At 38.2% G+C, this 13,619-nt stretch overlaps 1 protein-coding gene across 1 annotated transcript in view; it reads right to left on the bottom strand.

Moving 5' to 3' along the window:
* Nucleotides 1–12,189, bottom strand: part of COLEC12 (collectin subfamily member 12) — a 137,630-nt gene extending 125,441 nt beyond the window's left edge. Inside the window, exon 1 of the mRNA XM_075213389.1 lies at nt 11,767–12,189. Within this exon, the coding sequence (XP_075069490.1) occupies nt 11,767–11,773 (7 nt within the window). The 5' untranslated portion in view covers nt 11,774–12,189. The remainder of the gene's footprint in view (nt 1–11,766) is intronic.
* Nucleotides 12,190–13,619: the final 1,430 nt, after the last annotated feature.

Raw genomic sequence — 13,619 nt, 5'->3', positions numbered from 1 at the left:
AGAGGAATACATTCTGGCCACCGTGCTCGATCCTCGGTTTAAAGCGTATGTTGTGTCTCTGTTTCCGGCGGACACAAGTCTACAGCGGTGCAAAGACCTGCTGGTCAGGAGATTGTCCTCTGAAGAGGACCGTGACATGCCAACAGCTCCACCCTCATTTTCTTCCACATCTATGGCTGCGAGGAAAAAGCTCAGTTTTCCCAAAAGAGGCACTGGCGGGGATGCTGATAACATCTGGTCCGGACTGAAGGACCTGCCAACCATTGCAGACATGTCTACTCTCGCTGCATTGGATGCTGTCACAATAGAAAAAATTGTGGATGATTACTTTGCTGACACCATCCAAGTAGACATGTCAGACAGTCCATATTGTTACTGGCAGGAAAAAAAGGCAGTTTGGAAGCCCCTGTACAAACTGGCTCTATTTTACCTGAGTTGTCCCCCCTCCAGTGTGTACTCGGAAAGAGTTTTTAGTGCAGCGGGGAACCTGGTCAGTGAGCGGCGAAGGAGGTTGCTTCCTCACAACGTTGAAAAAATGATGTTTATAAAAATGAATAATCAATTCCTCAATGAAGTACAGCACTGCCCTCCAGATACTACAGAGGGACCTGTGGTTGTGGAGTCCAGCGGGGACGAATTGATAATGTGTGATGAGGAGGAAGTACACACTGTAGGGGGAGAGGAATCAGAGGTTGAGGATGAGGACGACATCTTGCCTCAGTAGAGCCTGTTTAGTCTGTACAGGGAGAGATGAATAGCTTTTTTGGTGTGGGGGCCCAAACAAACCAATCATTTCAGCCAAAGTTGTTTGGTAGGCCCTGTCGCTGAAATGATTGGTTTGTTAAAGTGTGCATGTCCTATTTCAACAACATAAGGGTGGGTGTGAGGGCCCAAGGACAATTCCATCTTGGAACTTTTTTTTTTGCATTATATGACCAATCAACAGTCGTTTGCCATGTTCAAAAAGTAAAACCAAATTTAAAAAAATTCAAGAAATTAAACCAAAAGTAAAATGCCGTGTCATAATTTAAAACAAGAGGTATTGACGTGCTCTAAAACTACTGTATTGTTGTTTATATTTTATAAACACTACACTTGAAAGCTTGAGTCTTTCAATAAAAAAGTAACTGTCCATTGCACGAATATTTTCAACAGGGACAATTTTAGGGTTAAGAAAGTCAACTAATAACACTTCGACGCTGTCTGTCTTTATAAACACTACACTTGGAAGTTGGAGGAGGTATTGTGGCCCCGGCACCAAATTTACTACCGGGGCCACTCCACTGTGCAGTCCATATTTAGGTGTATCAGATATTAAACAACGGTGACAGTTGATGCCCAATTTTTTAATTATATTGTGGCCTCGGTACCAAATTGTGTACCGGGGCCACCACACTACGCAGTCCAGATACTTGTTTGGTGGAATTCAGACCAGTTGAGGGTTTTATTATTATATTGTGGGGACCACTCTATCTATACCACACTACAACTCTATACCACTCTATTTAATACTTTAATTCTATTTAATACTTTAATTCTATTTCATACTTTAATTCTATTTAATACTTTAATTCTATTTCATACTTTAATTCTATTTCATACTTTAATTCTATTTAATACTTTAATTCTATTACTAATTACCATAAAGAGGAACTGCCGCTTCTATTTAATACTTTAATTCTATTAGTAGTTACCATAAAGAGGAACAAAATAAACCAATTTTACCAAAAGTATAATATGACTTAGACTTACAAACACTACACTTGAAAGATGGTGCCTTTAAATGAAAAAGTCAGTCTTCATTGCACGACTATGTGCAACAGGGACAGTTTTTTGGTTTACAAAGTCAACCAATAACACTTCGACCCTGTCTGTCTTTAACATACTTGATGGGATCTCAATGACGAATTGTCTGTACCATGTTTGGAGGAGGTATTGTGGCCCCGGTATCAAATTGGGTACCGGGGCCACCCCACTACGCAGTCCAGATACTTGTTTGGTGGAATTCTGACACGTGGAGGGTGTATTTATTTTATTGTGGCCCCGGTATCAAATTGGGTACCGGGGCCACCCCACTACGCAGTCCAGATACTTGTTTGGTGGAATTCTGACACGTGGAGGGTGTATTTATTTTATTGTGGCCCCGGTATCAAATTGGGTACCGGGGCCACCCCACTACGCAGTCCAGATACTTGTTTGGTGGAATTCTGACACGTGGAGGGTGTATTTATTTTATTGTGGCCCCGGTATCAAATTGGGTACCGGGGCCACCCCACTACGCAGTCAAGATAGATAGATGCGTATCATAGATAAAGTACATTCAGTGGTGTGGGGCAAATTGAAAAATATTCAAAATGCACTGACATTATCAAAAACAAGAGGTTGTCACACGCTAAAACTCCAACATGTATATGATGGAGAGGATGGAGGAGCAGCCGTATGTGTAGTGTAATGCAGACCTGTTGAAGGTTTTTTATATATTTTATTGTGGTGCCCAGTGCCCACTCCTCTACGCAGTCCAGGTACATTTATTGGTGCGATTCATAAAAGTTCAGGGTTTTTAATATATTGTGGTGACCCACTCCTCTACGCAGTCCAGGTACATTTATTGGTGCGAATCAAACAAGTTGATGGTTTTCTTATTATATATATTGTGGTGACCCACTCCTCTACGCAGTCCAGGTACATTTATTGGTGCGATTCATAAAAGTTCAGGGTTTTTAATATATATTGTGGTGACCCACTCCTCTAGGCAGTCCAGGTACATTTATTGGTGCGAATCATAAAAGTTCAGGGTTTTTAATATATATTGTGGTGACCCACTCCTCTACGCAGTCCAGGTACATTTATTGGTGCGATTCATAAAAGTTCAGGGTTTTTAATATATATTGTGGTGACCCACTCCTCTACGCAGTCCAGGTACATTTATTGGTGCGAATCATAAAAGTTCAGGGTTTTTAATATATATTGTGGTGACCCACTCCTCTACGCAGTCCAGAAAGATACCTTGTTGCAACGTTTTGGACTAATAACTATATTGTGAGGTGTTCAGAATACACTGTAAATTAGTGGAAATGCTTGTTATTGAATGTTATAGAGGTTAATAATAGCCTAGGAGTGAAAATAAGCCCAAAAACTTGATTTTTAAACTTTTTATGTTTTTTTCAAAAAAAATCCGAATCCAAAACCTTAAATCCGAACCGAGACCTTTCGTCAAGTGTTTTGCGAGACAAATCCGAACCCCAAAAATAACGAAAATCCGGATCCAAAACACAAAACACGAGACCTCAAAAGTCGCCGGTGCACATCCCTAGTTTAAATGCACTTTTGACTTGTGTATATCAAATGTAAACATGTCTGACACTATAAGTAATTGTTTCTAACATTACAATACCCATTGTTGTTTTAACTTGTATTGCTTTCTTTTTCCTTAACATTTTTTGGGATGCTACATTTTGTGTTTCTTATGCAGAGGAAAGTCTGTAATGATCTCTACAACACGACTAAAACCGAATAAGAAATGCCAATGCGTATGTGGCGTAGCTTTCTCAAAATTCACAGACTTTGTTTTAGATTATAACCGGTAAAATCACTTCATGTCAATGGAAAATATTTAATCACTTAACCTAAGTCATTGATTAAATGGCTGTTACCAGAGAACTGTCGAAGTCGTATACTTTGTTGAACGAAAGTATATTGTTAATATTGTCTTGCCATGCGATTGCGATCAGTATGCCACGTAACACGTCGCGTAGCGAGATCGCACGGTAAAATGCGCACGCACACACTCGCACTACAACATTTAGTTATTTATATATTTCATATTTATATTGATTCCATTCCACAGTGATTTGTGAGCAGATAGTATTTAGTTTATTATCAGTTTATATATTATGATAATATGTATACTTTAGTGTTATTTAATGTTCAGGTTACAGGAAACGTGTTATGTCTGGTATCACTTTAATTCATCAACAGTTGTCCGGTTCCTTCGCCGAAGAGATCGCACATTGCATACTCTAGTTAGCGATGTTAGGGAATAAATGTTTAAAGAAATACTGACTATAAAATGCTAATAGACTAGTTGTAACTGGATTCTTGGCGGGAAAGTCAGAGCACAACCCCTGGAGAGATGACCCCCACCTTTGGATATTTTGGTTTGAACTGGCCTATGACCTGCAGCACTCTGGACCTTCCTGATACCTGGACCAATAGAAGCAAGACACACCATCTGCATTGTTCTCACTGTAACACTGAGTGTATATAATAACAGCTCTCACTGGCAATGATCTCAGTCTTTCTTTGACCACAGTATTCTGGAGTGAAGTACTGTACGTTGGTACCAGTGGGAGCGCAGCTAGCGCAAGCGAACGCAGCGGTATGTATTTATCTTTTGGTATTGGCTGTACTGTATTATAATTATGTATTGAACTGTTAAATTTTACATCTGATAAAATAAATTTCTTTGTGCTTTGGAAACACAATACAATCGCTTGGGCAATGCTTATTTGAAAACGATAGAATTACTTTAATAGACCACAGCATGCGAGATATCGAAAACTAAACATTTGCTAAAAAGGCAGAAGCATATAGTATATTACACCCTGCAATGTATTCCTTTTTAATTCCCCAATCATAAACCAATAGCTTTTGTGATTATTTTCCAGTAGAAAGCACACCTGACAAAATGTACCATGGGTTATGTTATGGTTATTCATTATAACTGCAATTCACATGGAGATTTGAGATGCCTGCTTTAGTGGGTCTGAATGCTGTGCTGCAGCATAGTAAACTATGCATCTTGCATGGTACTTCCCATAGAACTTCACTGCACACAGCTACAGGCGGGGGCTGGCTGGGGTGGGGATCAGGTGGCTTCTGCCCCCATCAGGCCGATCCTATAGTGGGCTACCTTGGGCTGGGTCACTGGGCTACCTGCATTTTTTTTCCTTTAAAATGTACTTAATAGGCTGCTAAGACGAGTATCGTCCCCATCCCCACCTCAACCCGGTTAAAATTTGCCAGCCGGCCCATGGCTACAGGCAACATTCAAACTGATGTCCCATTGTCAGAAAATGTTTCTAGGCTTTGTCAAAGAATATTAAACATGCTCTGTGTGCTAGATATTACACGTCTGTGTATAAACCTTAAAAACGCTAAGGTGACAATTTATTAAAGGGAGATGAGCCCTAAATCCTGCAAAAAGGGGATTTTTGGAATGTTTTGGCTTTCTTCCTATTTGCCAAACTCCCAACCAGAAAAGGCTATAGCCTCCAAATGCTGGCAAGTAGCCATCGCTGGGGGCTGCCTGCAATACTTCACCATACAAAGCTTGAGAAAGCCTATTTGACAAGAATGGTGTTAGCAGGGGATGCCCACAGAAAAAAAATGCTTTATTATTAAAATAAAATATTTTTTGTTTTTAATCTTTTTACACTTTTTTGCATTTTTTATTTTATTATTTCATTTTTAACGTTTTATTCTTTTCTAACTAGTTACATCTATTGAGTTAGCTGCAGAAATACATATTTCGCTCTAAATCCAACAGTTTCTTCCTAAACAAGGCAAAGGAATAGGAAGTAATAAAGGAGGCTGTTATGATAATGCCAGGAAAACTATTCACAAAGTTGTGATGAGTAAACACAAAAGAGTCATCTCAGACAACATATTAGCTCAGGTATATATATATATACATATATATATATATATATATATATATATATATATATATATCATATAGAGTGGTCCAATGTGGACTGGTATAGGCGGTTTATGCCATACTGCCACTTCTTCCATTTCTTCTACTGCTTTGATTGAAAGACTATATATATACCGCCACTATACACACACACATATATATATATATATATATATATATATATATATCCCAATAAAGACCTCAAAACATTGTCTGTGTATTATTAGTTTAAGCAGACTGTGCTTGTCTATTCTTGTGGCTTAGATGAAGATCTGATCACATTTTACAACCAATTTTTGCATAAATCCAGGTATTTCCAAAGGGTTCACAACTATTCAATGAAATTTGTAAGTCTCCCTTCCGTAATTATGAGAGTTGTAACTTCTCTACTGAAATCTATGCACCCATTTGGCATTTGGCTATAAATATGTAGTGATCCACATGGTATTTTAGGGCTTGACAATGATCACAGTATGTGACTAAAATGTGAACTATCTGTACTCTGCTTCTATGTCTAGATTTTTGTACTTTTTGCAAATGTGGAGAGTGCACCCCTTTATATGAAATATTATTGGAACACTAGCTTCTGCTTTGTAGTAGCACCTCAGCAGATGGAACTTAGTAATGTAAATGCAGACCAATTTGGATTATATTTATATATGTATGTTTAGTAATTTTGGTCAGAAATTATTTTAATTTCTTCACTGGTTCAATTTCAGTGCTATCATGTCAACTATTTTTGGCAAAGACTGCCCAGATGCGCCTCCGATTGTGCTAAAAGAACAAATATAGAGAATTTTTGAAGAAATTTTTATGAGTCCACATTTATGATTAAAATAGGACAGACAATGTTAACATTTCATTTATACTGCATTAACATTCGCCATTTCTTATCAAACAGTCCCAAACTACAACTCTTAAACCTCAGCCAAATCTTATGCTTACTGAATGCCAATTGGTACCTTGTTATGAAGTTGACCATAACAGTATATTTTCATCTTTCTCTATAACACACATTTTGAACACATGAAAACCGGAAAAGCTGGACCAATACTGTAAAACTCATTAGTACTCTTTTACTAACATAGAATTTAGGTGCAATATGTGCAAAGGACCAGAGCAATTAAGCAGAAATGTGCTTATATCTATATATGCAAGTTATACATGAAAGCAAGTGTCTCATTGGTTTCTATCATTTACTGCAAATGTACCTAAATGCAATGTTAGTATATGAGCCCATTCAAGTTGAGATTCTGGAAGCATTACTGTGTGTTTTATAGAGATATCATAATTCATTTTTCATTCCTTCAGGTAAGTTTCTTTGTTTGTTCAACTGAATGAGTTCCAGGGAATGCATCAAAATAACAAAAATTCATTTGAATCCTTTTTTGGCGAGTACATTACAATGCAACCTAAGGGGTTGATTCACAGTTGAGCGTAAAGGAGGTTGCCGCTAGTGTGTATCCAAATATGGTCTGTAGATATATGTTTCCATGCTTCTTAAGACACATACAAACTTAAATCTAGCATGTAAGATGCTCTTGGAGCAAATATGAAACGATCAACAATTAGCAAAACTGCGCCGCCTTGTCTAGGCACAAAATATTCACGTTAAGGAAAACATTTAAAAGATACGTTTAACTCCAAATAACACAGAAGTCAAAAGAGCACGCTTAACCTGCATCTGCACGCCCTTACTGTACTACAGTTGAATGTGAACGCCCTGATCTGCCACTAGGAGCACCAGGTGACATCAGTGGTATATACATGCAGCTTAAAACACTGGCCCAAGTTGTGTGCGTTCTTTTGGACTTTATATTACACATATATATAGGACTTATGCTGCAGTGTATTGTCTGTTAGAGCAGGGCTCACCCGGGCCCATATTCAACAACAGATGTTTCTTAATATCAACTCCTTGCTGAATACGGACGTGCATAAGCCTGATTAACTTAAACTTTTAAAAAAACGCACAATACATTCCTTTTGCGTGCCTTAATGAACCAGGCCCGATGTAGCTTCAATTTACTTTTCCTTGTAAGTGCTAAATTCTGGCGACATGTCATTTCTGTTATCATGATGTAAAAATGTGTCCTGATTGGGAATTACTGATGTAATGTAATGTTAGATAACTACTGGACACAGCTACAGTAGAGGAGTGCTACACTCTGCATGGAAAGCTTTGGTTCAATGAACAGATAAGTGCTTCTCATGTCCAATGTCCAAAAGTTCTATATTAGGGTCTATCAGTAGCATAAACCATCTAGTAACTTTCCTGGAGGATTCCACTCAAAACTCAGGATTAGGTAAGATATGGTAAATAAGGAAACATGTACCTGTGCTCCCCTGATTCTCCAATCAGTCAGCTTAAGAGATTTTTTTAACAGCCAATCCCACATGAGTTTCATGAAGCAGGAAAGAGGATCTGCTCAGTTAGAGGGATTTCAAGTTCCACTGGATCAGAGGAGCACAAGTTATATTTTTTGTTCACCATATGTCCACTAATTTCACCCAAAGTTTTTGGTTTTGAGTGAAATGCAATCAATATGATGAAATGGCTTGTAAGCTGTGGGGAAAATCACCAGTATTACCCAACACTCAAAATAATAATAAATAATAAAAAGGTTTTACTCCATACATTTCTGATATCCCTGGAAATTACAATGCGTTCAATGTCTCGAACATAAATGTCACTGGCATGAATAACAGAACTACTCATTTCACTCACTTAAATCATGTAAGAAAAAGGAACATGAAGTAGCTATACAGGATGAGTTCTGCTGGCCATTTAGAGATTACATATTTGATGGGTTAGTGAGAAAGGATATTTATTAAATTACAAAAGAAAGCTGCAACATGTTTCTCAACTTTTCACCTAGAAAATACCTCTATAAAAAGGTACAGCGTTACATGCAATCCTTGCCAAAAGTGGCTTAAGCCTGTGATTTGCAAGTTAACTAAATATAAAATGTGTTTAGTCACCTGTATTTCACTTGTGTTGAGGTCTGGAAAGATACCTTAGTCTAGGCACTGCTGAGAGCGTTTTTGGCAAGTGGATAGGAAATACTCATGTTCCAGTGTGATGCACTGTACGCATTAACCATCACACTGCATGAATCTAGCCTACCTAGCCTACCTACAAGTTGGATATGTCACTGATGTGCCCACTATGACCTCTGGTTAGAATGATGTTAAAGAAGACCTGTCACAAGAATAGGATTCATTCATTTATACTTAAGGATTCCCCAGCTAAACTTAAAGCAATACATTTTTTACAGCTCCCCGCTAGGGGGGAGGGGGAATGTGTCCATTTCCCTATACATTTGTTATCTGAAACGGTTGCATTCAAGCACTCTACAGTCCGATCTCTGGGAACCATGGGAACCACAAATCCTCTTTCATACAGTAGTGATTCATCTGCAGTGTTTTAAGATATAAAACACTATCGTGATAAAGCACTATCGTGTGATGGGAGAGGCAATTTCCAATCAATATAATAAGACTCATTTACAAATATCCAAAAGCACAGTGCAAACCATACTTGTTTACTTTTTGGATTTCTTAGAAAGAAGGTCCATTGTCAATGTGGGGGGTGTGACAACATCACGGTCCTGCCTGCCCCACTTCACTTGATGATTGGGTGGGATCCGAGGGCCTGAGCTACTCTTCTGGTAGTCTGGGAGAACTCCCTGAAATTCTTGAGTCTCCCATACATTCCAGGAGAGTAGGTAAGTATGGTATAGATGCTGTCTTGTGACATTACATAATTACTTTTGTGTAAAAACATCTGTTGTTGTGGGGAAATGGATGGACATTCAGGCCAAGATGGTTGTGTCTGCAGAGGAGCACCTACTTCTGCACCGACATTATCATCATCATCAACAACATTTATTTATATAGCGCAGGCAAATTTATGGAAAGACAAGATTTCATTTTGCGGGAGGAAGATTACTGGACCCCACACTATGCTTTTTATAGGACACATTTTGCACCTTTCAACATACTTTTGCAGAAAAGCACATTTCAAGCAACACTTTGAGCAATGTTAAAAACAATCTGTCAAATACACAAAAGTGACACATTTACCAAAGATAAGTCTAATGTTCCCTCTCTCTCAGAATATAATTTAATCCATAAATGACGCTAAACCGAGCAGTATTTTAGAAGCTTTAATGCGTCATAAACTGAGAAGCTGAAAACAGTCTAAAAAACTAGTCTGACATCATACAAAAATCTCTTTGTTGACTTGCCCTGTATTAAAAAATGTGCAAGTATGAAATAAGTAAATGCTGTATTTGTATATTTAATTGCAGAGATGTTGAATTGAGCAGGTGAGTAGATGGGGGTTGTGCCTACAATAAGGTAAACTGAGGTACCTTTAGTGGTCATACATAGGAGCACAGATTAGTGTGTTATGCTGAGAGTGCTTTCAAGGCACTTCAAATACTCAGAAAATTAGGGTTCATTGAACACTTTATAAAAATAGTGGCACTTACTGTGAACACCACGTTATTGGCGCATGTGTTTACGAGGCCTTATCATGTCTTTAATCATGATTAAAGTGAAAATAGTTGTGCTACCTGTCACTCTAGACTCTTTTTCTTTTTAATATTTACAAAATGTATGTTGCAAAGAACTTGGCAGTCAGTAAACCTCATTAGTAAATGCCTCTCACTACACATGCAGTACTGCACAGTGGTGCATGGCAAAGTTTATTTTTTTCCCCTTTTCTAACTTATTCTAAAGACTGTCAGGTCATAAAGGTCAGCTAAATCTAAAATACAAATTGCCTTATATAAATTAGCTGTGTCTGTAGACTAGCTAAAACGGACTTTTTACAGTGTCCTATGAAGGGATTATTGACACAACATCTGTTGAGTGAAAGAAAATATGTCATGAAACCAACTTTATCTCAAATATTTACTTTTAAGGTAAACTCCTGTAACATTTACATACATATTTGTGAATGTTATCAATAGCTATTTTGTATGTAGCAACTTGTATTTTAGGCATCCTGGCCCTTTAATATTGGCCACATAACTCTCAGCAGAAATCAGATGCACACTGCATACTTGAAGTTGTGACTATGCAGTCATTCACATAAAAGCGTGAAGCATGTGTACTTCATATGTCCAGTTTTAAATGGCTGAGGTCACACCACTAAAAGAGAAACCACAGGAATATTAAAAGCAGTCAGAATGACCCACAAACACCAGGGGTCCATCTGCTCTGCAATTTCTACAAAATAAATAGTTAAATTCGATTGTCCATGATAAATAAATCCATACTACATGGCTGCATTGTAAAACTGTTAATACAACCCTACTGAATTTTAACACTTTTATATCCAAACCCCATGACATTGTTCAGAACAAGGCTTTTTATTACTTTGTATAAATCTGGAACACATTATTCTGAAAATATTTTTGCTGCTGACTCATAATTAAGTTTTCTGGCCTCAGGACTCCACTAGTTACAATTAAAACATTATTCTATATTCATAAATACATTGTTCTGTTTTTTTTTGTTATTATTCCCCGCTGTGCCTAGTAATGTTTCTAAGTCACTTCATGCCCAGTTACCCCGGACTAGATACACTGTCTTAATTGGACCAACATGTTCCAAATATGTAGCCTCCACTTAGTCTCAGATCTCCTCACATATGTAAAAAGGCAAACATTTTCCAGTCAGTGGATCCTGGATAGATGGATGCCAAATTTATTTCACAAGCCAGTCCTGCCTCCACTGGCACATAACCAGTTCCAGATGTGCAGAGGAAAACACAGCACATCAGGAAAGGCCAGTACAGAGCTGGGAACACGTCATTAGAATGCCAGGGGGACCGCTGACTACCTCAGCCCTAGTACACAACTACGTTATGCAGTGACAAGTGAATAAACTAGATGACCTACCCAATAATACCGATATCTCTTCTACATATGTTACTATGGAAATCAAAGAAGTTGCAAAAGTTCTGCCAGTCAATACCTTCTAGGCTAAACAATATAAGTATTCTTCTAAAGTGCTAGGGGATATGGAATAAAGCAGCTTTGGACTCACGAACGTACCTTTCATGTTGGCACAGAAGAGGATAACGCAGGAAACTCTGAGTTGCTGTTTAATGAAGTGTCAGAAGAAGTTTGGTGGTCTTCTGGGTGGCTATTATATGTCCATATTGCGTGCAGCCAGCTGGTGGAGTAACCCGTGCCGCCTAGGAAGGTGATTTAAGTAAGTGAAGGGCTCTGCACTCAGCCTCCTCAGTCGCTCGCACTCAGAAAGGGAGATAATAGTCTCAGCCTGACTCGCAGCTGAGCCCTCCTACTTTGTCATCCCACAGTTCTGGACACACAGTTAAAAGTTTGTAGACTTGATGCCCGCGGGTTATCACCTACTTCCCTAAAAGCAGAACATTTCCAAAAAGAAATGGAATCGAGAAAGGCCAATGAGGAAAGGATTCCCGAGACTGCAAATAAATCTCTGCAACCATGTGCTTTTTGTACATATGTGACTGAGAGCATTTCCACTCCCCATCTCCTCCCCTTTGAGGTTTATGGGTGTCACTGTAAGAGGATGAGGGAATGTGTCCTGCAGAGAAGGAGTGAAAGGATGGGGTATATAACATATATATAACATAACATAACATACCTCTCAATGTCTCCTTAACCTAAGAGGAAACGGAGTGGAGATGAAGTACCATGGAAAGACCAGGAGAGTGTTTCTGTACAGGGAAAAGAGGCTGCCTGGATTACATTAGTGCCCAAATCAAAAACATTTATTTTGTTTAACCTCTTCAGGGCTGATATAGTGTAGATTATGATGATATATTTTATTTTAAAGTATATTTTATTAAAAAAGCAATATATTTTTTATTGAATATCCATATGTAAAAACAGTATAGTTTAATCATAAGATTTATTTAAATAAAGGTAATTTTGAAAATGCCTACTTTCTCTTTGGCTGTTACTGATTTTTAGAATCCCCATGTCTCCATAGTTTAATAATAATATAGCACAAAAAATGGAAAAAATTTTATCGGGTCAGAAAGGTTCTTCTAACAAGTCATAGCCTAGACTGCATAAATGTGTTGTCATAAACTATGATAAATAAAGTATGCAAATTAATTCAAAACTTTATTTTTTTTTACTTCATAATAGATTATATATATTTATTTGTCACTAAAAGCATTTGCTAGATACATGAAATTTAGATTTGTAATGAAAGTATTGGTTGTTACTAGTGATGCAGACAATAGCACAGAACTACATACATGTAGTGTCCCTATCACAAGTCTACAAACATGAGGGATCTTTTTTTCATTGGTTCATGTGGCAAGGTGGCATCTTTTGTGAAGAGGCATATATTTACTCTTAACTACGGGTGAATGATGAGGGCATGTCTCTAGATTAATATGTTTCAATTATGCACCAGTCTACATACTGTAATGAAATGAACATGATTTTTTTTATGTGTACAAGATATTAAAAAGGGGAACTTGAAAGCATTCTGTGATTTGTGAGCCTTCACAAAACTTATAAAACCACACAAAAAGTTCAGATTTTAACAAATAAGTGGCGTTATCTGTTACTTTCAATGTGATGCCATGTGCTCATCCTAGGCTCATAGGAAAAACAAGTGCAAAATTACAGAGTAAATAAATCAATGTACATGTGTGCAGGGGCGGATCTAGACTTTTGCTATACCCCGGGCGATTTTAGGGGGGGCGATTTAGGCCCCGCCCCCTTTCTAATTTCTAAGGCTGCCGGCGGCTGCACAGTATGTGCAGGTCCGCTCGGCAGTGACAGTGTGCTGCTCCGCTACTCTGATTGTGTTTAAAACACAATCAGAGCAGCCGGGCAGCACACTGTCACTGCTGAACGGACCTGCACAGTGTGCAGCCGCCGGCAGCAAGCCCCTGCTAGGG

Source organism: Mixophyes fleayi, chromosome 5 (genome assembly GCF_038048845.1).
Source record: "Mixophyes fleayi isolate aMixFle1 chromosome 5, aMixFle1.hap1, whole genome shotgun sequence".
In the NCBI taxonomy this organism is placed as follows: Eukaryota; Metazoa; Chordata; class Amphibia; order Anura; family Limnodynastidae; genus Mixophyes; species Mixophyes fleayi.
This window is presented reverse-complemented; position numbering and strand designations above follow the sequence as displayed.